Raw genomic sequence first — 27,573 nt, forward strand, 5'->3', positions numbered from 1 at the left:
TTAAAGGGTCAACTGTTTTTTACCGGGTACCCGTTTTTACGAGTACCCGCTATTTAAGGGTCGAGTACGAGTAATTTTTTTCTATTACCCGTAAGAGTCGGATCGGGTAAAGGATATCGAAAAATTCAAGGGTACGCGTCCCGTGCCCAGCGCTAGCTGCAACTTCTGCTGTCACTGGACAGATAACAGCTATAGAATACAACTTATCTGCTAAAAATTTGCAGGTTTGGTACATGAACCTCACACAATGTAAAGTGGAATGTAGAATTCTTTTGGTCTTTGATAAGTTTGTGATGTTTTCTTTCGGTAATTTCCTGTGATTTAGATGAATGGAGTTTTGGGAAGACGGCTTCCACTTCGCAAGAGCTGGCGCATTATCATTCCGGAAAAGGTGTCCTTAGTACCCCTTATTTGTTGGTTTAATTTTTCCCTATCCGGTGAACCACTGTATATCTAGTTGGCTTGAATGCATTATACTTTTAAATTAGCATCAGTTGGGTGAGAAACTTAAGCTGCATAAGATAGTTGCATATCTGGTAGATATTTTGAAAGATCGATTAGTTAGATTGGGTATTTATTTATCTGTAGCCTGGATATCATTTATGGAACTTATCTATTAGTTATCTGTATGAAGAGTTTTATGGAGGCCGGAAGTTGTATTTTCTTAGATACTTCTTTTGGTTGATAGATCAAAAAGTGGGGTTTTGACAGCTAGCAGAGCAGTTTTCTTACTGATATATTCTATTATATACAGTATGCATCATAGTAAAAGTCATCAACTCTTTTAGCCAACTTAATTGGCTGTTTCATATGTGAAGAGGACGGAGCTGCTTAGCATACTGCGATTTTCAGGACTACTTGGCTGGAGATTCAGTGTGCACAAAGGAGTTAAATCAGTGGTTTGCAAAGCAGCTAGACACAGTAAGTGCATGGAATTAGTGGTGAATCAATTGCTGATTATTTCAAATTTTCTTCCTCTTATAGAAAAGTCAAGCTAGCTGAGATCTTATTGGTCGTTCGTACCTAGTGACAAATGCTATGGTTTGACAATTTCTGAGAATGAAGAAATTATCAACTGGTATTCATCTTGCACCGTTTTGTGCACTTGTTCAATGTTTATCCGCTGTCATGTCAGGGGCCATACCGTTTAGTCGCAGATGAAGGAAAATCGAAATGCTCACGGGTTAGCTTTGATGATACATTAAACATGTTTCAAGGTAACGGTCCTACAGTGTGACTTTTGTTTTTCTCATATACTATTATGTAAGCCTAAAATATGTAACTTCCCTCTGTATAATAAAAATCCTCCATTTTGTTATTGTGCATAATTCTTACTTGTTAGAAGCCATTTTCCATCTAGAACTTGTCTATTTACATTGCTGCAGATTTGGAACAGCCACAGCATCAACGTGTAGATGAACTGCAGTGGCTCCGATCCATATATGTATTATTTGGTACTCCAGCAATATAATTTTCAGCTTTCACTTTGATTGTTACTCTGGATTTGAATATTTGAATATATTCGTTTAGTTGAGAAAAAAATGTATAAGTACAAGGGTCTCTCTAAGAGAAACTAGAGACCATTTTATGGCATATAAAATAAAATTGTGGAATTTTCACGCATACGATTTTTCTCACTCTCTAAGGCATTTTCCTGGTTATTCACAGCTTTGGAAAAAGGAAGAGAGACAATGGATTGAAGCCCAGGTCGAGAATGCTAAGCAACAAGCTAGATAATTCTCTTGACGCTCAAATCTCAAGTAACATCAGTTGAAGCTCATATTCATTTTGATCTACATTCTCTAAGGTAGAAGAACATGAAACATTGATAAAATCATCTTTTTGACACCTTAAATTGTCATACTGTATTCCGGTGATCATTTTCATAACTGTGCAGGAGAAAACAGGCAGATCTAGTTGAAAAAATCTCGACCCTTTATAAGAAAGAAGAAAAATGTTTATCTGAGGTTTGTTTAATTATATACTCAATTCTTGACATTTCAAGTATCAAACAAGTAGACACTTCTGTGAATATATAATATTTGCTTTATCTCTTCTTCCTTTTAGACTACTCCCGAGCTATGTTGGGAGCTTGCTCAACTCCAGGACACCTATATCTTGCAATGGATTAAGCATTTACTTTTTGCTCCTTACATGTAGCCTATGCATGCTTTTATATGCTTTTTGCTCATCATAAATTGTAGGTGACTACGATCTAAAGGTCATGCGTCAAGAACTGTATATTAGTAAACAGAAAGTGGTACGTTGTCATTAAGTTTTAATTGTATACTTTTAGTTAAATCTCTTCGAGATATGTTGGCCACAAGACTTGCATGGTGTTTTTTCCATGTCTAAGATACAAAGATCTACTTGTCATTATGTCTTTGATATCCCAATATATTGTCACAGTTCATCAGACACCTGGTTAATCAGCTTGCTAGACACCAGTTCTTGAAATTAGCATGTCAGCTAGAAAAGAAAAACATGCTTGGAGCATTTTCTCTGCTAAAGTAATCGAATCTGAACTCCAGACTTACCTCTTAGCCACAAGAAGTCGTGTGGTGTGGTCATTAGCCATAGTAATTATTGTCAACGCTTTCTTGCAACTATCGGATATTGAAACTAATTCATTTCTTCGCTATATATACAGGGACGATGTTCGGCTTTGATCCAACCTGCATATGATGTGCAAGAACAGGGAGCGGTGGATGACAATGACAGCTTTTTACATGGAGTTGGAGATCTCTTAAGCATTCACTCAAGTAATCAATGCTACCGTTTTACATGATTTTTCCCTTTTGTCTGATATTTCCTAACCTACTTTAGGCTGATGATCTTCATTTATTCCTGTAATAGATGCTCAAGCCATCATTCAGCAGATAGTTGCTCTTCAGTTAGGTATATCATCTCTTCAGTCTGACCTTGAGAATTCCCTTCCAGACGACAGAAATAGATGCATTAGTGAGCTGTAAGTCCAAAATCCTCATAGCACATTCCTCATTCTCTTTTACGACCTCATGTATCACTATTGTCTCTTCTCTGTTTCTCAGGCGAACCCATATTCAGAACCTGCAGCAAATACTCTTTGCGTCTTCAACTACGGCACAACCGATATTGACACCATGGGTAAAAGAAATCTCAGTTACCATTGTTTGACTTTAACCTTATCCAAGACCTGGAGTTTAACTCATTTTGTTTCTCCCTTGTAAATATTAGCTGTTGATGAAAGAACTTGATGAAATGGGGAAAATCACCTCCAAACTATATGTAACAGTGGAAGAAGTCATGCTTGAGCTCGACAATAAAAAAAGAAGGTGAGTCTTAATCTGTTCATCTAAATTCCTCTTCCATGAACTGCTATAGATGTATTATAGCGATATAGAAAATTTGAGTTTACTGCTATCGTTGCAGATCGTGGAGCATAATGTATTTGTGGACTTTTTCTGAGAAACCAAGTGAGGGAACTCAATGCGCGTGTCCCTGACCGTGCTTGCCAAACCTCATCAAGGTAAAAAAAGGGGTCAAAAGTATCATATTCGGAAGCAACCTAACTCTCTTAATAACAATAGCACTATATAGCAGCAAGGGATTTTAACAAAACAGGAGATTCATCAATCCCAAGAACTCCATTTGAACCTGCTTCACATGTATGCAACGCATCTCTACGAACGTTATTTCCCACTTATTGTGCTTCTTTAGCAATCACTCGCACATAATTTTCTATCATACATATAAAAGTCGATCTCTTTTCTCAAAACATGATTCTGCTTCTAAAGAACCACATTCTGTTTATACCATCGACTCTTTTTATTTCTTCATATATATAGCATCAATTTGTAAACTATATGTAGTTTGATCTCAGTCTTGTACTATTTTCCAAGATGAATAAAAAATCTCTTCGTATCGTCAAAAATTTATGGCATGCCACTTGGGTTAACCGAACCAAACTGACCTGAGCTGCCTTTTTTGGTTCTTGTTTAACCAAAATACTAGTAGTATTTATCGAAATTAACCGAAAATAAATGGTTTGGCTCGTTTCGGTTCTTGGTTAAATGTACTGATTTAAAAACGGTTAAAACTGTATAATGTGGGGAGGCATGGTAGCGGGCGGGCTGTTAGAAGTTCGGCTTGGTCGAGTTGCTAAAGCACCTATCTTTCGATAAGGAGTACAGGGACTGAGTCGACTAACCTGGCTGCACCACCTTCTTTTTAGTGAAAGGTGAGCTACGGTGTCTAACAACCTTAGCTGGCATTGATCACTCTTCCTTTCCTATGGCCGATCTGTCACCCAACCTACTTTAAGTGGGTAAATAGGTTCGTTTTAATTTAGGTATTAATGAATACCGATCTAATTTTGGTATAGCCAAACAATTACACAAAAACACTGATCGGTTCTACCCAAACCAAATCAAAATTCTCACGTAACCAAACCTAAATTAAAAACCAAACCTAAATTGAAAAGAACAATTCTTGGGTTCACTCATAAAACCCCTTTGTTCACTTCTCATTACTTTAGCCAATGAAAATATGACATGTCATAATACATTTAATAACTTATTCATTCATCTCCTTATAAAATAAGGAAACAAAATCTGTATATATTATTATAAAATTAAAAACTTAAACCGCTTATTTATAAACTAAAACCGATATATAATTTCATTCTAATTGTAAAATCTAACCCTAACCATCTCATTTGTAAACCCAAACCGACATATAATTTCGTTCTAATTGTATAATCTAAACCCTAACCATCTCATTTGTAAACTAAAACCGATATATAATTTCATTCTAATTGTAAAATCGAAACCCTAACCATCTCATTTGTAAACCCAAACCGACATACAATTTTGTTCTAATTGTATAATCTAAACCCTAACCATCTCATTTGTAAACCCAAACCGACATATACTTTCATTCTAATTGTAAAATCTAAACCCTAACCATCTCATTTGTAAACCAACCCGACATATAATTTCATTTTAATTGTAAAATCGAAACCCTAACCATCTCATTTGTAAACCCAAACCGACATATAATTTTGTTCTAATTTTATAATCTAAACCCTAACCATCTCATTTGTAAACCCAAACCGACATATACTTTCATTCTAATTGTAAAATCTAAACCCTAACCATCTCATTTGTAAACCCAAACCGACATATAATTTCGTTCTAATTGTAAAATCTAGACCCTAACCATCTCATTTGAAAACCCAAACCGGCATATAATTTCGTTTTAATTGTAAAATCTAGACCCTAACCATCTCATTTGTAAACCCAAACCGACATATAATTTCGCTCTAATTGTAAAATCTAAACCCTAACCACTTCATTTGTAAACCCAAACCGACATATAATTTTGTTTTATTTGTAAAATCTAAACCCTAACCACTTCATTTGTAAACCCAAACCGACATATAAATTTTTTGAATTGTAAAATTTAAACCCTAATCACCTTATTTGTAAACCCAAACCGATACATCATTTCATTCTAATTGTAAAGTCTAAACCAAGCCAATATTTAACTTTTTTTAAAAAAATTATACATAATTTGTTTCCTTAATCTGTTTTGCTTTTTAATTTAATTTTGATTTAATTTTTAAATAAAATAATGTATAGAAGATTTTGATTGGTTGAAAAGGAAAAAGTGAACAAGACACTCATAAGTATTTTTCAATTGAAAATATGCTGATTGGGTCAGCGGAGAAAATCGAAACCCAACCAAAACCACAACTTTTCGATTGGGGTAGTACAATATGTGACTCGGTGCAAAACCACAGTATGTAGATTTAGGCTAAAAGAATACTCAAGTTTGCACTGAATGATCTAATCTTATTCATACTCGTCCAATGCCTTTTATAGACTTAAAAATGCTGAAGCAAATAAACTGAAACAAAACATCACTCCACTAACTCAACTACTAACTAGTTTTGCGGAAACATAAACTTGACCATGTAAACTATAGAGAACAAGTCTCCTTATTGTTAAACTTGCGTAACTAACTAAGACTCGAAAGATAATCCAACAAACCCTCCCTTGAACTGAACCTTCTCAAGGAGTCAGTTCAAAACACGCATTCCGAAAGCTACTCTAATTCTCTGAAACGTTGCCATCTTCATCGGCTTAGTCATGATATCAGCGAGCTGCTGCTCAGTTTTGCAGTATGTCAGCTTAATAGCTCCTTCCTTAACCAAATCCCTGAGAAAATGAATATGAACCCTGATGTGCTTCGACTTACCATGTAACACAACATTTTTAGACAACTTGATGGTTGAAGTATTATCACATAGTAGCTCCATTTCTCCTCCTTGATTGTAACCAATCTCTTTCAGAATTCTTCCCATCCACATAGATTGACAAGCAGAAGTTGATGCTGCAACATACTCTGCTTCGGTAGTTGAAAGTGTCACGATAGGCTGTTTTCGTGACGACCATGCAACTGCTCCTCCTCCCATTAGAAAAACATACCCTGATGTGCTCTTGCTATCATCTATATCTCCCGCATAATCACTATCTGTGTAACCAACAAGCCCTATTTTTCCCTCCTTCTTGTACCAGATTCCAAACTCCATGGTGCCTTTTAGATACCGCATGATTCGTTTCACTGCTGCAAAGTGTAGCTGTGTGGGATTTGACATGAAACGACTAACAAGACACACCACGAACATGAGATCAGGACGTGTTGCCGTTAAGTACATCAGGCTTCCCACCATTTGTTTGTAAAGGGTTGAATCAACCTTCACACCCGTCTCATCTCGGTGAAGTCTCTGACCAGGAACAATTGGATTGCAGACAGAGTTGAAATTCTGCATTCCAAACCTCTCGATGACCTCCGCTGCATGCTTTCTTTGACAAATAAAGATGCCATCATTCTTTTGTACTACTTCTATTCCCAGAAAATACCTCATTCTCCCTAAGTCAGTCACATCAAATTCCCTTTTCATAGACTGTTTGAACTCAGCTAACAACACCTCATCATCACCAGTAAAGAGCAAATCATCAACATAAATACTAACAATGAGTATTTTACCTCCTTTGTGTTTGATGAACAAAGTTTGCTGCTGATGCTGCTCTCAAAGCCTGCTTTGATGAAGTAAGCTTCTATACGACTAAACCAAGCTCGTGGTGCCTGTTTTAGTCCGTATAGAGCCTTATGGAGCTTGTAGACCATGTGTTCTTTCCCAGTTACCTCATACCCTTGAGGTTGCTCCACATAGACATCTTCCGGCAACTCTCCGTGTAAGAAAACAGATTTGACATCTAACTGATGAATTCCCCACCCTCGATGAGCAGCTAGAGCAATGATCATCCTCACTGTATCCATTCTTGCCACAGGAGCAAAAACTTCGGTGTAGTCAATCCCATATTCTTGTGCATAACCCTTTACCACAAGACGAGCCTTGAACTTGTCAACCTCTCCCTGCTCATTAAGTTTTGTCTTGTAGATTCATTTCACGCCAATGGCTTTGGCTGCAGCTGGAAGCTCCATCAGAGACCATGTCAGATTCTTTTCAATCGAACAAATCTCTGCATTCATTGTAGTCTTCCATTTCGAGTGTCTAACAGCTTCCTCTAAAGAAGTGGGATCTGAGATCACCATAAGTTCTGCTACAATCTCCTCCTCCTCAGATCATACTCGCACCATGTTTGCCTCTTCTTCGGTGTCTGATAGCTCCTCTCCAGATGTGTAGTCATCGTGCCAAACAGGTGGCCTTCTTGTTCTGCCCACTGTTGCAGTTTTTGGTCGAACATGAGCTTGCGGAGGGGGATCTCCATCACTATCGTCTCCTGTTTCCTCCACTTCTACCTCTTCCTCTTCATTTTCATCGAACTCATGTTCATCTTCCCACTCGAGCTCCACCAACTGCTCTGTAGAGAGACTTTCATCCCAACTCCATTTTTTGTCTTCTTCGAATATCACATCACGACTGATATGAGTCTTCTTCTCTACCGGATCATACATCTTGTATGCTTTTGACTCACTGTTGTACCCAATCATGACACACTTCACGCTCTTGTCATCTAGCTTGGTTCTTTTCACATCTGGGATGTGAACATAGCCAACACAGCCAAAAATTTGAAAATGATCCACTAATGGCTTGTTCCCACTCCATGCTTCTTCTAGAGTCATATCCTTCACGATCACGGTGGGAGATCGATTTAGGACATGGTTTGACCATTGCACTACATCTGGCCAAAAACTCCTTGGTACTTCCTTCTCTATCAGCACAGCTCTCACCATATTCATGAGAGTTCTGTTCTTACGCTCTGCAACGCCGTTTTGCTGTGGGGTGTACGCAGCGGTGAGCTGGCGTTTGATTCCGTGTTCCTTGCAGAACTCCTTGAACTAAATGGAGTTGTACTCTCCTCCTCGATCTGTCCTTAAGCATTTGATGAAGCTTCCTGTCTGTTTCTCCACATACGCCTCAAATTGTTTGAATTGTTGAAAGGCCTCTGATTTCTCAAGCACAAAGTAGATCCACGTCTTTCTTGAGAAGTCGTCAATGAAGCTGATCAAATATCTTTTCTGACTATTCGATGATGGAGTTATTGGACCGCACAGATCGGAGTGAACAAGTTGCAGCTTCTCTATAGCTCTCCACTTGCTCTGCTTTGGGAAGGAAGTTCGATGGTGTTTGCCTTTGACACATGATTCGCAAGTCACCTTCGTTCCTCCAAAGTTTGGTAACCCCATGACCATCTCCTTGTTACGCAGGATTGAGAGACCTTTTTAACTAAGATGTCCATACCGGTGGTGCCAGAGCTCCTCTTGGTCTGCAACATCGACCTGCAAACATCTCTCCTCCTTTGTCTTCTCATTGATTTCTCCCAACTAAACGAACATTCGATTGGTGCTCTTGACTGACTCTGCAATTTTTCCTCTTGTAGGATGAAAAATGCTGCATGTGTTCTTTTCTCCTCCTCTGAATAGAACATCGAGACCCTTCTCTTGAAGTTGTCCAACACTCAACAAGTTGTTTTTCAGCTCCGGAACATAGTACACATCATTGATAACGTATCTTACTCCATTAAGCGTTATCTTCACAACTCCTTTCCCACTAACCATCAGTTTGTGACTGTTTCCAAGTTTGACATTGTGTTTGAAAGCACTGTCCAAACTTGAAAACATTTTGCTCTCTCCACACATATGGTTTGAGCATCCAGAATCCACGAACCAAACATCTCCTCTTTTGGTTCCTTGTAGTTCTACATATGCCATGAGGAGAACTTCATCTTTCTCATCAATTTCTGCAAATTGAGCCCCATGGTTCACATTTGGACATTCATATGAGAAATGTCCAAGCTTGTGACAGGTGTAACACTCGATCGTGGCTTTGTTGAATGTACGACCCCTGCCTCTGCCTCGACCTCGACCTATGTAGGCTCCTCTGCCTCTTCCTCCAACATTAAGAGCATGAACTTCTTCTTCATAGTTGGTTTTCTTGAACTTCTTCTCATGAACGGACAGCGAACTCTACAGCTCATCGATCGCCATGCTTTCGGTGTCTTTAGACTCCTCAATAGACACCACTACATAGGTGAATTTATTAGTCAGAGTTCCAAGAATCTTCTCAACAATCTTCGAATCTGGCATTTCTTCACCATTGCTCCTCATCTGGTTGGAGACACTCATCACTCTCTTGAAGTAATCGTCAATGCTCTCTTCATTCTTCATGACGAGTACCTCAAAATCTCTCCTTAAAGTTTGGAGAAGAGATCACTTCACTCTTTCATTTCCCCCAAACTTCCTCTTCATGGACTCCCAAATAATCTTAGATGTGCTACGATCCAAGATTTGCTCAAACACGACCCGATCAATCGCTTGGAACAGGTAATGCTTGACTTGGTGATCCTTCATCTTCAGATCATTGAAACTCTTCTGCTGCGCTGCAGTCATCTCAACTCCGGGTGCTGGATCGGTTACACCTTCTTCTACCAAGCTCCATAATCCCTTGGATCTCAAGAGATTTTCCATTAATTCACTCCAATGATCATAGTGACCATCGAAGTGTGGAATCTTCATTAGTGTTTTGTCGTCGCTCATCTTTCTTTCTCTGATCACTTTGAAATGTGTTTTGCTCTGATACCAAATGTAGATTTAGACTCAAAGAATACACAAGTTTGCACTGAATGATCTAATCTTATTCATACTCGTCCAATGCCTTTTATAGACTTACAAATGCTAAAGCAAATAAACAGAAACAAAACATCACTCCACTAACTCAACTAATAACTAGTTTTGCGGAAACATAAACTTGACCAAGTAAACTATAAAGAACAAAGTCTCCGTATTGTCAAAATCCAACACAGTCCTAGACAAAATCGTGATTTAGGCCATCTTGTTGTTGCATTCACTTGCCATGTAAAAGTTTGTTTGTTTTTTTTTTTTCCATGAAAGAATAACAAAAATATATTAAGGAGACATCAAAATATAGAACCTATCCACTAACAAAAAGCAAATGTTTATGTTTTTTTTGTTTCAAAATTGAAATTAAGAGGCAACAAACAACAGTGTGAATTTCAAAATTTCATTCAGGGGCAAATCGTATAATTTCCCACAACCACCGGCGCTGAAGAAAAAGGGCGATCGGTGATGAGCAGCGCGAGACTGTGCTCTCTCGTGGCGGAGCTAGGTTACGAAGGCGCCGGAAAATTAGATCCCGACAGCTTCGAATGGCCGTTTCAGTGCGACGATGCTCGACCTATCCTCGACTGGATCTGTTCCTCCCTTCGCTCTTCCAATGTCCTCTCTCTCGCCGAACTATCACTGTATGTTCTCTTTTTTTTTTTCGCTACCATTGTCAGATTCAAAATCGAATGTCTCACTTCTCAATGTTGTTTGGTTTCCGGATTAGGTCGAATTTGTTTTGGTTTTGGTGAAATAGGTATATATTCCATTTTGGTGAAGCTTGAATTATCGCAATTAGGCTAATCATTGTGGTTATACTTTCAATTGTTGTTGATAGCTAAGCTTATTTTCTCACTATTCAATGCCTTGCTGCATTTTAGTTTTACCGGAACTTATTAGCAAAGATTCAGATGCATTTCTTTGCCGTTAAAGTCCATGTGCTTCTTCTCTCTATGTAGTTAGTTCATAGTTGTTTTTCTTGTTTCTGGATCCAGATATGAGCAATTTCAAAGAGATGGGAAGCTCTTAGAGGTAACTCTCCTTGTGTCATTCTTCTATCCTCGGCTTTTTAAGGGTTTCTTACGCTGTTAATTCCCCTGCCTTCTTACTATGCATTTTTTGCATGGATTCAGGGCGAGGATCTGGACCAGGCTTATGATAGCATATCAGCATTTTCTTCCAGGAGAAATAATCAGGAGGCGGTTTTTGGAGCAGAAGAAAGTATTAAAGAAGTAAGGTTAGACCTTCATATCCTATATGCGATTCTGTACTTTCTGTTCCATGCCTATTATAATGCTCTTGAGGAATTTTTGTCAAGGACTTAGTTTTACATCACTTGAAACAAGTACAACTGTCCTGGTTTCTTAGTGTGGGATATAATGTGTGCAGTAAGTAAGTTTATTGACCTACGGTTCACTGTTAAATTTTTTTCTTCCCACGTGAGAAGTGGGGTACTTTTGTTGAGAAATTTGGTTTTATGTCACTTATCTCCTTAGGTCATCAGGCGTTTGCATTAGTAATTATAGGTTTCTTTGTGGTTCTCTATATATATGTGAGAATGTCCAGGGACTTTATTTCTCATCACTTGGATTTTCATGTATGACATTCAGGTTCTTACTGTGTGAGATCTCCTTATGTTCTCACAGCTGTTCATAAGTGAACTAGATTTCGTTGATGTAGTTGTGGATACCAATATTTACATCAGCACCACTGACTGTTTCTTTTTAACTGACAGAGATGCAACTCTGGCGCATAAGGCTGAAGCCTTAGAGTTGCAGAGACAGCTAAGGCGGTTACAGACGCAATATGATTTGCTCACTGGCCAATCTTCAGCTCTGATCCAAGGGAGACGTGCTCGAGTTGCTGCAACTTCTGCTGTCACTGGACAGATAACAACAATAGATGACAGCTTATCTGCTAGAAATTTGCAGGTTTGATACATGTACACAATTGTTTAGTGGAATTCTTTTGGTCTTTGATAAGTTTGTGATGTTTACTTTTGATATTTTCCTGTGATTAAGATGAATGGAGTTCTAGGAAGACTGGCTTCCACTTCTCAAGAGTTGGCACATTATCATTCCGGCGAAGGTTTCCTTCTTATACCTTGTTTTTTGGTTTCACTTTTCCATACCTGGTGAACTACCGTAAATCTTCTTTGAAGCTGAATTGTGTAATTGGCTTTAGTGCACTATACTTTTAAATTAGTTGCATAAGGTAGTTGCATATCTGGTAGTTATTTGAAAGATCAATTAGTTAGATTGGTTTCTCTTTGTAGCTAAGATTTCATTTATGGAACTTAGTTATCTGTGTTAAGAGTTTCATGGAGGCAGTAAGTTGTGTTTTCTGTAGACAAAGAAGGGGGGTTTTGAAGGTTATGTCAGCAAAACCGTTTTGACAGTTATGTCAGTAAATTGTCATCAACTCATTTAGCCAGCTTAATTGGCTCTTTTCATATGTGCAGAGGATGGAATTTACTTAGCATACTCCGATTTTCAGGCCTACTTGGCTGGAGATTCAGCCTGCACAAAGGAGCTAAATCAGTGGTTTGCAAAGCAGCTAGACACAGTAAGTGGATGTCAATGCTGATGATTTCAGCTTCTCTTCATCATATAGAAAAAGTAAAGCTAGTTGAGATCTTATCCATAGTATGGTTTGACAATTTCTGAGAATGGAGAAAGTATACTGTTATTCATTTTTTTTTTTTTTTTTTTTTTTTTTTGGTGGCAAACTTATACTGTTATTCATTTTGCACCAATTTATGCACTCAGCTTAATGTGAATTTTTCTGCTATCATTTCAGGGGCCATACCGTTTAGTTGCGGAGGAAGGAAAATCAAAATGCTCATGGGTTAGTCTTGATGATACATCAAACATGTTGCGAGGTAACTTTACTATAGTGTGATTTTTGTTTTTCTGGTGTACAATTGCGTTGCCTGAAATGCATATATCCCTGTGCAGTTATGTAACTTATGTATTATTGCAACATGTTTTATTATTGTGCATGATTTTTTACTTGTTCGACGAAGCGACTGTCCATCTTTAACTTATCTATTTACAATGCAGCAGATTTGGAAAAGTCACAGCATCAACGTGTAGCTGAACTGCAACGGCTTCGATCTATGTATGTATTATGTGGTACAACAGCAATATAAATTTCAGCTTTCCCCTCGACTGTCGCTCTAGATTTGAATCAAATCTTTTAGTTCAGAAGATTGTATATGCACAAGGGTCTCTCTTGCTTTGGCCAGCCTAAAAAAATACTGGATACCACTCAGTAGCACAGACAAGTTTCGTATTTTCACGCATACAAGTTTTCTCACTCTCCTAGGATTTTTCTTGTTATTCACAGATTTGGAACAAGTGAGAGACAATGGATTGAAGCCCAGGTCGAGAATGCTAAGCAACAAGCTATTCTCTTGACGCTCAAATCTCAAGTAACATCAGTTGAAGCTCATATTCATTTTGATCTACATTCTCTAAGGTAGAAGAACATGAAACATTGAAGCAAGAAATTGACAAAATCATCTTTGACAACTTTAACTTGTCATACTGTATTCCCGTGATCATTTTTATATCTGTGCAGGAGAAAACATGCAGATCTTGTTGAAGAAATCTCGACCCTTTATCAGAAAGAAGAAAAAATCTTATCTGAGGTTTGTTTATATACTCAATTCTTGACATTTCAAGTATCCTCTTTCCTAAACTCTAACATGTTGGTACTTCTTTGAATTACATATTTGCTTAATCTGTTCTTCTTTTCAGACTATTCCTGAACTATGTTGGGAGCTTGCTCAACTCCAGGACACCTATATCTTGCAAGGTATTCAGCATTTACGTTTTGCTTATTACCTGGAGCTCTTTGACAATTTTGGGATTTCATATGATTTTACTCATCATAACCTTCTAGGTGACTACGATCTAAAGGTCATGCGTCAAGAGCTGTATATTAGTAAACAGAAAGTGGTATGTTGGCCTTCACTTTTATTTGTATTTCTTTTGATTTGATATCTTCAAGATATTAATATCTTTAAGATATGTTGGCCATAGTAATGCGTGTTTTCCATGTTTGAGATATCAAGATCTGCTTGTCCATCTGTCTTTCATATCGGAAATTTTTGTTGCAGTTCATCAATCATCTTGTTAATCAGCTAGCAAGACACCTGTTCTTGAAATTAGCATGCCAGCTAGAAAAGAAAAACATGCTTGGAGCATTCTCTCTGCTAAAAGTAATTGAATCTGAACTTCAGGGTTACCTCTCCGCCACAAGAAGCCGTGTGGTATGAAACTTTAGTTTCAGCACATAGCCAATAGTTTCAGTCCACTCTTTCCTGTAACTTTCAGATAATGAAACTAATAATTTTTTTCAATATATTAACAGGGGCGGTGTTCAGCACTGATCCAAGCTGCATCCGATGTGCAAGAACAAGGAGCAGTAGATGACCGTGACAGCTTTTTACATGGAGTTAGAGATCTCTTGAGCATTCACTCAAGTAGTCAACACTATCGTTTTACACAAATTGTTCCCTTTTGTCTGGTATTTATCCAAACATAATTTAGGCTGATAACCTTCATTCTTCCTGTTATAGATGCCCAGACCGGGCTATCAAGTTATGTCTCAGCTCCAGCCATCATTCAGCAAATAGTTGCTCTTCAGTCGGATTTGTCGTCTCTTCAGTCTGACCTCGAGAATTCACTTCCAGATGACAGAAATAGATGCATTAACGAACTGTAAGTGCAAATTCCTCATCACATTCCTCATTCTCGTACACAGAAACAAGCATTTACGAGCCTTATATATAGCTATTGTCTTTTCTCTGTTTCTCAGGTGTACCCATATTCAGAACCTGCAGCAACTACTCTTTGCGTCTTCAACTACGGCACAGCCCATACTGACACCATGGGTAAAACAAATATCAATTCTCAGTTACCATTTTTAGTCGTTAATCTAAACCAATATATGGAAGTTTAACTCATGTTGTTTCCTTAATGTAACATTAGCCGCTGATGAAAGAACTTGACGAAATGGGGAAAATCAACTCCAAACTCTCTACAGCAGTAGAAGAGGTCACGCTCGAGCACCGCAATAAAAGAGAGGCGAGTCTTAATCTGTTAATTTTATTTCCTCTCATATATGTATTAGAGTGAAATAGAAAATTTGAATATACTATAATTGCTGCAGATCGTGAAGCATCACGCAAAGGACGTGGAACTCCAAAGGCGGGTATTTGTGGACTTTTTCTGCAACCCAGAGCGGTTGAGAAGCCAAGTAAGGGAACTCAACGCACTCGTTCGTGCTCGCCAATCCTCATCGTAGGTCCTCACTATAAGTACATAGCACAAGTGATCTCTCTTAGTTTTTTCCTTTTCAAAAAGTGTGCTCGCCAAGTGATCTCTCACCATTTCACTTCCTTTGTGATTGTATACAGAAGGGCCTTTATCTAGTGGTTGATTGATTTTACTTACTGCTCATCTTCTTAATTTTGTTTCTAAGTTTCGTGGTTTCTTTTCTTGTGCACCCATTCTTCTATTTATTTGGGGTTATTTGAGCTTTCTTCTTTCGTTTTAAAGTATTTTCAGTTCATGTTACAGTTGTATAACTCTTCTTTCGCCTCTTGTTTCTTTGTTTTGGTCTTAATTCATTCTCAAAAAGATAGATCTCCGATCTCATGCATCTCCCCGTTGACGATCCACCACTCTGATTTCTCTTCTTTCTTCTTGAGTGACGACGGTAGAGAAGGGGATTTTGTTCCGCCGTCTTGGCTGACCTGCCTCCCATTCGCATGAACCGGAGCAAGGAAGCTCCGTTTTGAAGCGAACCTAGCCGTCGCCTTGTGACGAAGGAGAGCATAGCTGGTGAGCGTAACAGAGTGAACCTATTTGGGTATTATGATTGTACCAAACCAATTTAGATTTATACCATAACAAACTCGGTCTGCGTTCTTTTTCAAAAATCCTTTTTCTTTCCGTTGATTCGGTTTGATTTGTGAAGGTAAAACACAAGAAAGAACGAAATAGCTAAAGCCAACATATATAGTGATAGAGCAGAATACAGTCACAGATTAGCCAATAACTAGCAATACATGTATATGTCCTCTCTCACTCTAGGTTAGCTAATAAATCGTACGAGTTCTGCATGAAACTTGTCGGCAGCGTCTTCATTATAGATGGAGCAGCAAATTTGCATATGCCTAATTGCTTTCCTGATGATGCACGACTACCTTGTTGTTGTGGTTTTGATGGCGCCCTTTTCTCAATGATGTTTAGGCTTGACTTGAGTGGCTCTGCATAGTTAGCATTAAGATCTTCCACATGGTCTACAAAAGCGTGAACAAGACTACCACACTCAAATCCTTGGATTTGGACAATCTTAACAGTGTTCCTTTCAGAATTGAAGTACAAAACTCTAATTGGTTCACTCTCATCCGAAGAAACAATTTCACCAGTACTCGTCACTCCAATGACGCAATCAAATTTCGCACCGCCGAGATCACCATCACCAAAAGTATAGACATAATTCGACCATTCATGTTTCTTGACATCCTCTAGAATCCACACACACAATTGGACATTAGTTATTCCACCGTTGGAATCATGCATCCAATAAATCCCACCTAGTTTACCCTTATAGTTTACCAATGTAACACATGCTTGATCATTAAAGCAGCTTGCATCAACAAACTTGAATTTCTCAGACCTAACATCAAAGCAAACTACAACAAAATCTGTTTCTTCCAATCGTTTAGCTAAGTAATACAAAAACCCATTGATGCATATCCCTTTATTAAAAGGATAAAGCTCTAACTCTAAGGGACATGAGATCTCCCTCCAACTCATTTTTCCAGTCCCTAATGTCAGAATATAATGAACCGTTTCAAAACAAAATCTATGTGGGATGGTACTATGAGGTCTACTGAACTCAACCAAATGCAAAACCTTGAATCGCTTGTCAATCGTATCAAACCCTAGAAAGAATCTCGAGCTGACTCCCGTTGTTTTCTGTTTAGGTAAGAACACACGTTGTCCTGTGGCAGGGTTACATATCACACACTGATCAACATCCCCGCCCTTGTTTTCCAAGATCGGCACATTAGGAAAACATAACAAACCAGAGGTATAGCTACACGTACAGTCGTCTCTGAACATGGACTTACCAGGGAAGTCCACATGACAATCGGTGGCCGCCACTTCAAGAGAAGACTTGTCATCATCATCTGGATTCTGAGGTGACGAGAAGAAGCGCCATTCACTGGGTTGTTTGATGGCGAATAAGAGACGTGGACGAGCCCATGATCTGGTCAAGAACAGTTCGGTGAAAGATGGACTGCTAAGCATGGAGTCCCATAGTTTCGACACGCAGCGAAACCTAGATATGGACTTTGCAGGCAACCTTGAGAATATCTCGTTAAAGAGATCTGTCGGAATGGAATCAAAAGTTTCTCCGTTACTCATGATCGTTGTTTTGTACGTGCTGATCATAGGAAGGAGAGAATACAATCACACTCTAATATATATATCAAGTTTCGAGGGTTTAGGGTTTCTAGGGTATGCCTCTATATAAAAGAGGTTCTTAGGGTTAAGTTTTATAGCTTTCTAATATTGGTTATACTAACTACTCTATATTAACATTTTTAAATTACATTTTGTGTTATGCCCTTTTAGTTTTGTTTATTTAAAAAGTTATTTACAACATTAACCCTTAAAAGATTTCCAAAACTAACATTACTCCAGATTTTGTTTCCTAAATATTTTGCATTTCATCTATATATACATTTTTGAAGTACATTTTGGGTTCTACCCTTTTATTTGTACTTATTTACAAAGTTAATCTCTAAAAAATTTCCAAAAATAGCATTACTTCCGATTTTGTTTCCTAAATATTTTAGATTTCATTCCAACTAAAAAATTACAGCAAAATAAATATGGAAACAGAAACTATAATATATTTAACTACATCTTTTATTGTGTTTTGAAGATATTCTATCTTTTAATTCTTTGCAAACAAAGAAAACAACAATTTGATTACCATTTTGTTTTTCAAAATCTGTGAGTTTTCATTCTTTACTAAAAAGAACTTTGATTCACATTTATTTAAATATTATAATTAATATATGTAAACTTATTTTAAAATATTACGAATATATAAAATTAAAAAAGTTTAAAATACTATATAATATGGTTATATAATAAATGAGTTATAAAAAAGAAATGTTTGAATTAATAAAATATCATTAAATTTGTGCTAACACGAGTTAAATCCTTATTTTATTATTTATCAACACTATTAATATGATTTGACATAGAAAATTAAGTTGATTTAACTAAGATTGTGTAAAATATTTAAATCATTAATAAAAATGTGACTTAATCATAGCGTATAAATGACTTATTATGTATTTAGATCCCTAATTTTTTGTTATAATAATTAAAAATCAAAATAAAATCTCAAACACTAAACAAACCAAATTAAATATAACAAACAAATGGTCATGAAATATATTATGGGTTAAAACATTAATATAAATATTTAGCCACACAAACGGCCGAGAAATTTAGTTATTCCTCTATTTGTAAAACATCCAATATTTAAATAACAAATACAATATAAAATATACATAATAATAAAAATTATATCCACGCCGTTTACCGTGGGTTAAAATCTAGTAATAACTAAAATGACAATTTTCTTGTCTTTCAGCAAGATATTTAGTTTTATATTTACTATCATATTTTTTACTAAAACTTTCTATTTATTTCATGTATAATTTATATGAAAAATTACTTTATCTTCAATAGTCTAAATACAAAACTATTAACTCAAACAAACACAGAAATTAATTTAAAATTAACAACAAATTTATTTTATGTCTTTATAGTGATAAATACATGTATATTCATAATTTATAATCTTATTATATAAAGTTGGATTTTGATAGTTAGCAATTAAAAAGATTTTGACATGTGTCAAGTTTAAATCAATATGAGATTTTGACATATGTAAAAATTAATATTTAATAGGAAGGATTTGAGATAATAACAAAAATAAAATATTTTGTTTTAAAGAATAATAATAGTGTAACCAATAATTATAAAAAAAATTACAAAAATTCAAAGTTCCTTTTAAAATAATTTTAAGGAGATTATATATATATCTTATTATATAAAGTTGGATTTTGAAAATTAGCCATTAACAGTATTTTGACATGCGTCAAGTTATTAATATGAGATTTTGTCATGTGTAAAAGTTAGTATTTAATAGGAGGGATTTGAATTATACTAATAAAAAGTGGGAGCTATAAGCTCCTAAAAGCGTCCACATAGGATTTTAAACCTCTAATTGTGATTAGACACTTCACTAATTAACATTTTTTAAAATCTGCAGAATTTTCTATATTAAGAATTATTTTAAACAACCAATTAGGATTTGACATGTCATTCATTAACATTTTTTTAAATTTCCAGAATTTTTTAGAAAAAAGAAAATTTTAAATTTATGGAAATAAAAGAACTATGCACAATATCCCACATCGGCTATAAAATTTTTAGACAATGGTTCAGAACCAGTATAAATAAGATTAATATGCTTCCAACAACGAATGAGCAGGAAAGTTTGATTTATCAGGCGTCTAAGTTTAAAAGTATATTCGGTTTAATCCGGTTTTTTATTTGATCAAATTAAAACTTTCAAAACTTTCAAAAAAATATATTATAATATTTTAAAATTTTAAAAGTTTTAACATTATAAATATTGAAACTTTTAAAAGTTCTTAACTTTTAAAAAGTTTTTAAATATTATAATTTTTAAATTTTAAAAGTTTAAAATATTATAAATATTGAAACTTTTTAAAAGTTTTTAAATATACTAATTTTTAAATTTTAAAAGTTTGAAGTATTATAAATATTGAAACTTTTTAAAAGGTTCAAAATTTATATTTCGAAACCTTTTAAAAGTTTAAAATATTATAAGTATTTATGTAAAACATATATTATGTTATTTATCTACGTTTGTGCTTTTTAGTTTTTATGAGGTGTAAAACATATTTTTGTGTATGATTATATAGATGAGTTGATATTCTTGTATTAATTTTTTATTTTTTATCTTATTTTTTATTTTTATGAGAAAAAAATGATTTTGTTCTTGGAGTTTGATGGATTAACAAGTTGTGTGGTAGTCTAAAAAAAAAAGTTTTTCAGTAGAAGAATGTGAAGAAGTTGACGAGGATGAAGAAGAAAAAGAGTATAGCGAAGAACGAGACGGTAAAATTAATGATGACGATTACCACAAAATTTAACAAAAGAAATGACAAGAAAGAATATGAAGAATAAGAAAACATTGAATAAAAAACACGAAAACATAGGTGGTAGCAATCAATTAAATATGAAAATGAGTTAAATTCATGATGATAAATTGTTTTGTTTTCTGGTGGTCAAAGAAATGGTTTAGGATATGTGAGGTCATCAATTTAATTCGTCTCGCCTGGATGTCGAGTTAAATTCATGATTTTTTTATCAGACTTGATTTTATAACACAACTGATTTTTATATTTCAAAAAATTGTGTATCTAAAATTTAACTTTTCTCTTAATACTAATTTAATTTTTTTATAAAATAATATTTTACTACCGTCATCAATCATATATAGTTTTCATCAAAATATATCAAATAGGTTCAAAACCTAGTTATGAAAACAACAAAAAAAAGTTGTTTAAACAATATTCTTATTACATAAAGGTGATATGAAAGTTAGTCATTAACAGGATTTTAACACGTGTCAAGTTAATAATTTGAAATTTTGACATGTGTAAAAGTTAATATTTAATAGGAGAGATTTGAGATTATGACAAAAAACAAAAAATTGTTTAAACAATATTCTTATTATATAAAGTTTGGTTTTGAAAGTTAGTCATTAACAAGATTTTGACATGTGTATTAATCTGAGAATTTGACATGTGTAAAAGTTAATATTTTGACATCTGGGATTTGAGCTTATGACAAAAAACAAAAAATTGTTTAAAAATTATTAATAATGTAAAAAGATAATTATAAAAAAAATTAAAAAATTAAACAGTTTAAAAAAAAAGAATTATAAGGAGATTATATATTTCATAAAATTCAAAATTATAACCTTATTTAATAATTTTTAATTTTAAGTTATTAATTCAAAAAAAAATTGAAAAGAGATTAAGGAAAATGTACAGTTAATTATTAATTCTAGTAAATGTAAATACTCACTTCTATATAAACTTAGATCGTCTCACATTTTTCATCTAACAAAATAATTTCTTCAAAAACACTACTTTAAACTTTGTTCTATATATTGGTAAAAACGTTTTAATGGAAAGGTAAATTTTGCTTATTTTTTTAAACCAAACTTTCTCCTGCTTTGTCCTTTTTTGAGTTTGGAATATGTAAGATTAATATGTTGACCCAAAAAAAAAAGTAAGATTAATATATGCATCTACTTTTTCAAATACTGTATTTTAAATTTTATTGTAGTATTTTTATATTGTTTTATTTAATTTATATTTTTATCTTTGATTTGAGATTTATATATTAATGTGCTTATAATTTTCTATTATTGCTCTAATTATGTCAAATTAATTTTCTACTAATTTCTCAACCTTGATTGGTTGGTCATAGACTTTTTTTATGCAAACATAAATATCATAAGATCTTTTCCTGTAACTGGTCTCTTCATAAGTTTTTCCTTGATTCGTTCTATCCCAAAGAGAGATAAAGAGTAGAGATGAAATAGGCTAATCAAATACAAACTTACAACAAACATAGATAGATAGATTGGAAAAACATAAACTGTTCTTCTAATTTTTCAACCTTGATTGGTTGGTCGTAGACCTTTTTTTTAATGCAAACATAAATGTTAAAATTCATTCAATCCCAAAAGGAGATAAAGAGTAGGGATAAAATAGGCTAATCAAACACAAGCTTCCAACAAACATTGATGTATATATATTGAAAAAACATAAACCGTTTTTGATAGATCCATAGGAGCTCAGAGACAAAGGCTACATCATGATGTGTCAAAGACACTTCCACGAATATATTGGAAAATTAAACATTAGTTACTATCAAAAGATTTTGTGACGTTGGAAAAAGGCTTTAGTCTCATTGGTTGCCGGAACATGCCACTTTGAGATAGCTAAATGACGTGAACATGTTCTCTCCACACATGAGGAAGACATAGCCAAGGTTCTCTCCACAGTGAACGAGGTTGGACGCATACAAGGTTATCTCCCCAAAGGAGAAAGGCGGAGCCAAGGTTCTTTTCATGGTGGAGGAGGTTGGATGCAAGGTTCTCTCCATATGGGAGGAGGGCGGAGCCGAGGTTCTCTCCATGGTTGGTCATACACTATTGGGATGATACATCATTGATTAATATACTACTAGGTAATAACCCGCACTATGTGCTAGATAAATTTATGCTATGAGATTATGTTTAGATCAAACTACTATGTATCAACTAAATATATAATCCGCTCTTTCATCAATCTATACAAAACTTTTTTTTTTGTTTATTTTTTTGTGTAAGAATAGGTTTTACCCGTGAAATATTATATCAATAGTATTAAATAAGTCAATTGCCTATTATAATGATTATTGTGATAATTTCATTTTAGAAAATTTAAATATGTGAATAGTAATCAGTTTTTTTAATAGGTGAATAAATTTGGGTTTTGAAAATGTTTTAGATCTAATAATGTTATAATAATTAAATCTGTTATAAAAATAATTAAAATTTATTTTAAAATTAAAATGTTTGATTTTTTTAATTAATTGAAAAGATTATTCCTTAATCATTCAATAGCAATTATGTGTAAATATCCATAAAAATGAGAGCATTAAATTCGAGCTCTCTAGCGATGACACATCAACATTTTCTTGAGAATGCTTCTCTTTTAATATATAAGGGATGTAATATATTTTTTATTCGAGAAGTTTCTTGAACCAACAATTATAGTGATTAAAGAAACTATGCAAAAGTGAAAATAAATAGACATATAATAGTTGGCTTAATGTGTTTGTATATAGATATTTTTCTAGGTGGTGGTAAAAAATATATTTGTAACATATAATATACTCAGGTGTAAACCGAACCCGGTCCGAACCCGAAGTCTAGAAATATCCGATCCGAACTTAAACGTATACCCAAATGCCGAGGCCTAGTTTCATTAATACGTTCATTCCAAAGTTAAATCTTTTCCTTTTTGAGATAAAATTTGCAAGCCGAGTGGAAAAAAACAAATGTTAATTATAAATGTCTTTTTTTGGTCACCAAATGTTGCAAATCTCTATAACAATAACAACACAACATATTATTTTACAAATTTATTTACATTAAATCAACATGTTCGTTTAAATAAAATCAAAAAGATTCAGAAGACTCGTTCGATTTCTGGTCGAGCTCAATCCCGGTTTATCTGATGGAATTCAATCCGGTCGATCACAAAATTATCGAAAACCGAACAACAAACTAAAACGGCGTCGCTTTGTGTTGTAGTCTGTGTAATCAGAAAAACGCAGCTAAATTCTTCGTCCTCTCTCTCATTCCCACCATTAGCATTAGGGCTCTCTCTAAATTTCTCAGTCTCTTTGTATCGTCATCGATCTTTCGCAGAGCTCAAGAGGGTAAGTTTCTCTTCTCTCTCTACCTGATTCTTCAAGTAAATTTCAAAACATGAGACCTCCATGAGCTGTCTATAACAACGATTCCAGCTTAATCTAGCTGCTTCTACAGTGCTGAATTGTGGGTTTTCTTTGTTAGCTGTTTTTATAGAGAGTAGTGTTCGTTTCTAACTGATGAAGCGATAAAGCATCAATCTTTTTGTGTGTCTATGTGATTACTAACACTGTACAATGGAAGTTGGAACCTTTGACCTTGTTTTCTTTAAAATTCCCAATTCAGTAGTTGAGTTTTGGTTTCTTTATGTTTAGCAGCGGGTTCACTATGGATGCGGTGGGTGAAGGTTCTTCTACTCAAAAGAATGAGGTAGGAGAGAAGCCTGTGATTGTTAGAGTGAAGCGAAAAGTTGGACAGTCTTTGCTCGATGCTTTCTGTAAGTTTAATCTCTCTCTCTCTCTCTCTCTCTCTCTCTTTGCTCGATGTGCTCTGTTTTGATCTTTGGTAGTGGATCTCTCTGTTTGTAGCTATTGTGTGAGCGGTGAAAAACTGATATTGTTTTGGCATTTAGGGTTGGAGATAAATGAAAGACCACTCAAACGGCAGACTCTGGCTTTATCACAGCTTTCTATTTCAAATTCAGGAGAGAAAGGTAAATTCTATATGTATCTCTGGATCTTTATGATTGTGTGATTATGGTTTGGACTCAGTGAAACTTCAGTATTGTTTATGTGGATACAGGTTCTTCTGTGTCAGAGGACGTAAAACCGAAGAAGGTGCTAGTGCGGCATTTGGAGACAGTCACAGACTCTGATACCACGGCTGACATTATCCACTCTTTCTTTGTTAGTGAACTTTCTTATTCTGGTTGAGTTACAAACCCTGCACGTTATTGTTGTTGTTTGTTTGTTCTGATAGTCATCATTTTTGTTCTGCAGGAGTCTGATCTTAATGACAAAAGTGGCAGTAAAGGAAAGTTTGAGGAGCGGAAATTTTCTTTCAAGAAAGACAATGTACATTGTTTCATTTTTTGTTTTTGTTTTCAGGACTCTTAGTCCTAATTCCAGATTCTCGATCTCTTGACCTTTGTTCGTATAATGGTTTAATTCCTTTTCGTTTTGGCCTGTAGAGAAAGGAACAGCGCCTGACCAAAGCTGTGCAACAGCAACAGGTATCTGCCTATTGGTCAAACAGTTTCTCTGAGATAAACATCTTAGGAGAAGATCTAATACCATTTTAGATAACTAACTTGAGACTTCGGTAATAATTTAGATTGCTGCAGAGAATGCTCGGTTTGAGCAGATATGGCGGAGTAGGAATGGAAACACGGAAGGCATCCATGATAGGTGTCATTTCTATGACGTTCTTCGTGTTGATGCTGAAGAAATACGAGACAATGCACAAGAGTAAGTTCCCTAGTAATGTGTATTTGTAATTGAGATCTCAGATTCAGAAGTAGTTTAGCTGTAGTTGAAGAATCACGGCATTTTAAAGTTGCACTCTTGTTCTGTAGGGTTACTTCCTTGGAGGACCAGATAATGCTCGCTAGTTTCTTGCCTCTTCTCAGAGAGTGTATTCCAACAGCAGCTGAAGAGATTGAGGCTGATATTCATTCTAGTCGCACCGAAGAATATGTTTATGACTATTATGCTGTGAACGAAGAGATGGATGTCTGCGAAGATAGTTCCAAGAGCCAGTTTCCTCTGTGCGTATTCGTTTTCCCGAGGACTACTTCACTTTGTCTCTTGTGTCACCTGCTAATATGAGTTGTTGGGTCTTTTTTTTTCAGTGTCATAGTCGAGGATGAAGAAGACTTCTGCGATGGACCTGATGAATCAGACTACGACTCTGATGATTCCAATGGTACACTTTTTACCATCCATATGTTTTATATCCACTCTTAATTAACTAGAATCTCGTAGTTCTGGTTTTGTGGCGTTTGGTTTTTGTAGCGCTCTTAATATCTTTTATCATTATGAGTTAACATTGAGCAGAATTATCACTGGCATTGTTGAGCATTGATGGTTGTCTACTGTGTAACATAGAAACCGGAAGTCAAGAAAGAAGTAATCCTTACTATTTTTTTATTTGCGTGACTCAGCTGAAGAGCACCCAAAGAACGATTACTCAGAAGAGATCTCTGAAGACGAGGAGGAAGAAAAAAAAGAAGAAGATGATGATGATGAAACAGATGAAGAAAAGAGTGAATCCTCTGATGAATCAGAAGACGAGGAGACTGCAGAAAGACATGTGAGAAGGGTCCTTGGAGACGACGAGTTTGATGATTATGAAGATTATGGAGCGGATGCGGATGGATATGGGGACAGCGATGAGGAGTTCGAGTCTAATAAATGGTCTTACCGATGAGTTTTGTGTACTTAATGAAGATTATGCTTGTGTTATATTCTGATTAAGAGACAGTGAAGACCATTAGTGGTAAGGCCGTGGATCAAAATTGTTGACTCCACTGTTAAACAAAAGTAACCAGAAGTTGGTAGCTCGCTTAGATGTCCGTTAAAAATAATGTGTGTCCAGAAGTGATGCATTATGAAATTAGATGCTGATATTGTTTATATTGAAAGGGATAACATATTTCTTTATGATAAAGAAGTTAAACATACAGTATTGGATCCAAGTAGGCATGATGGAATCTAGAAGAAACAAAGGAAAGAGCCTACTGTTTGGAATCAGACTTATTCTTGTATTAGACTTTGTGACTATGTAGAGAGACGAACAGAGGAAATTTTACCAACACTAGGACCGGTTTTAGCCGGATCAAGAGGGAAGTAAAAAGGATAAAACTCGTACCGGACATAGCAACTACTATACAAAACACGACAACCCTTCTTGTTGTGGCAAGTTGTCATGAAGCTCCCGACAGCAGTTGCAAAGCACTGAGCGCAATCCAACTCGGATAAGTCCCTTGTGCATTGGACCAAACCGTTTAGTGTCGCAAAAGGTGTCAGCTTTGTCTTACCTTTACCTAAACCTTGACTCTTAGGCAAAACCGCCTCAGACCTTATTTTGTCAAAGAGTGCCCCAAGCTCATTATCGAACGTTTTGGGATCGGTTTCGGTTACGTTAGCAACGTTGTAGTATATAAGACCAGCGCCCGTATCAAGTTTCCCTATGAAATTCTCTTGGCTGTAACGTAAGAAGCAGAAGTCGTACAAGATCCTTGAGTCGGATTGGTTAGGACAGACTTCTCGGATTTTCTTGGCCGCGTCTTGGATGCACGTCGAGCAATCGGTCTTGCTGATGTCTCCTCTACATTGAGCAAGTCCATAAACTTTCTCTTTGTCGTTGTAACTTGAGGAAGTTGTGGTCATGAAACCTTGCGAAGGAGTCTTTGAGACAAGGGTAGCGAGAAGAGAATCGATGTTCTTGGAGACTTTACTGCTTGCTGATATGTTTGAATTTTTGTTGCAAAGATCCCATATTGAATCTGCTGCTCTGCAGCTACATACAAGAGCCAATAGAAGGAAACACTTCACAACTAATGTCTTCATTATTATTTTTAATAAAATTTATACTTTCTTTTGAGGTTTATCTTGTGACCTGTGTTCACAATAAGGATTGAGTCTTATATTTTATAACCAAAATGTTATCTATTCTAGAACGTGATATCTATAGAAGTCGGTCAAAACGCACATAATCAGCAAGTGGAAATTATTGTTTATGAATTTAAAAAGAAAATACAAAATTCAATTTGTTGACCGAGTAGACTCTATATGCAGCCAAAAACTTGTGAGTTTATGACCAATCAAATCAGGAGATAAACATTATAGTTTGGTCAACTTAACCTCGCCC

General features: G+C 35.5%; 3 protein-coding genes and 2 pseudogenes across 8 annotated transcripts; 3 read left to right on the top strand and 2 right to left on the bottom strand.

The window, feature by feature from the left end:
- Positions 1–220: 220 nt before the first annotated feature.
- On the top strand, positions 221–3,818 carry LOC104763229 (AUGMIN subunit 3-like). Of its 2 annotated transcripts, XM_087500198.1 has the most exons (12): positions 221–391; positions 819–921; positions 1,136–1,217; positions 1,386–1,454; positions 1,669–1,807; positions 1,898–1,967; positions 2,068–2,260; positions 2,651–2,762; positions 2,857–2,968; positions 3,051–3,126; positions 3,217–3,314; positions 3,412–3,818. In XM_087500198.1, exons 7-12 carry the CDS (start codon positions 2,225–2,227, stop codon positions 3,482–3,484), a joined length of 507 nt encoding a protein of 168 aa, XP_087356324.1. In that variant the 5' UTR covers positions 221–391; positions 819–921; positions 1,136–1,217; positions 1,386–1,454; positions 1,669–1,807; positions 1,898–1,967; positions 2,068–2,224; the 3' UTR covers positions 3,485–3,818. The 2 variants fall into 2 exon arrangements, with proteins under 2 accessions (XP_087356324.1, XP_087356323.1); XM_087500197.1 differs by lacking the exon at positions 221–391 and having other exon boundaries at positions 564–921; positions 2,068–2,561.
- Positions 3,819–10,306: 6,488 nt separating this feature from the next.
- On the top strand, positions 10,307–15,697 carry LOC104760829 (AUGMIN subunit 3-like). 3 transcript variants are annotated; one of them, XM_010483798.3, is made up of 18 exons: positions 10,307–10,772; positions 11,127–11,163; positions 11,265–11,368; positions 11,867–12,062; positions 12,153–12,219; positions 12,593–12,696; positions 12,931–13,012; positions 13,194–13,251; positions 13,480–13,611; positions 13,714–13,783; positions 13,893–13,950; positions 14,038–14,093; positions 14,255–14,407; positions 14,509–14,620; positions 14,717–14,858; positions 14,956–15,031; positions 15,129–15,224; positions 15,310–15,697. In XM_010483798.3, the coding sequence occupies exons 1-18, from the start codon at positions 10,597–10,599 to the stop codon at positions 15,442–15,444; spliced, it is 1,854 nt and encodes a 617-aa protein (XP_010482100.1). In that variant the 5' UTR covers positions 10,307–10,596; the 3' UTR covers positions 15,445–15,697. The 3 variants fall into 3 exon arrangements, with proteins under 3 accessions (XP_010482100.1, XP_010482101.1, XP_087355625.1); XM_010483799.3 differs by having other exon boundaries at positions 13,197–13,251; XM_087499499.1 differs by having other exon boundaries at positions 10,328–10,772; positions 13,893–14,093.
- Positions 15,698–15,772: 75 nt separating this feature from the next.
- Positions 15,773–17,579, bottom strand: LOC104763231 (F-box protein At3g57590 pseudogene; annotated as a pseudogene).
- Positions 17,580–23,297: 5,718 nt separating this feature from the next.
- LOC104760832 (RNA-directed DNA methylation 4) lies at positions 23,298–26,370 on the top strand. 2 transcript variants are annotated; one of them, XM_010483801.3, is made up of 10 exons: positions 23,298–23,771; positions 24,081–24,199; positions 24,335–24,415; positions 24,505–24,608; positions 24,702–24,776; positions 24,893–24,934; positions 25,036–25,169; positions 25,277–25,468; positions 25,553–25,626; positions 25,865–26,370. In XM_010483801.3, exons 2-10 carry the CDS (start codon positions 24,091–24,093, stop codon positions 26,128–26,130), a joined length of 1,077 nt encoding a protein of 358 aa, XP_010482103.1. In that variant the 5' UTR covers positions 23,298–23,771; positions 24,081–24,090; the 3' UTR covers positions 26,131–26,370. The 2 variants fall into 2 exon arrangements, with proteins under 2 accessions (XP_010482103.1, XP_010482104.1); XM_010483802.3 differs by having other exon boundaries at positions 23,472–23,771; positions 24,078–24,199.
- On the bottom strand, positions 26,333–27,331 carry LOC104760830 (cysteine-rich repeat secretory protein 55 pseudogene; annotated as a pseudogene). The gene has a single exon (XR_015589110.1). The product of XR_015589110.1 is annotated as a cysteine-rich repeat secretory protein 55 pseudogene (transcript).
- Between the last annotated feature and the right edge of the window lie 242 nt (positions 27,332–27,573).

The sequence above is a fragment of the Camelina sativa genome, chromosome 18 (genome assembly GCF_030686135.1).
Source record: "Camelina sativa cultivar CO46 ecotype springtype chromosome 18, ASM3068613v1".
Lineage (NCBI taxonomy): Eukaryota > Viridiplantae > Streptophyta > Magnoliopsida > Brassicales > Brassicaceae > Camelina > Camelina sativa.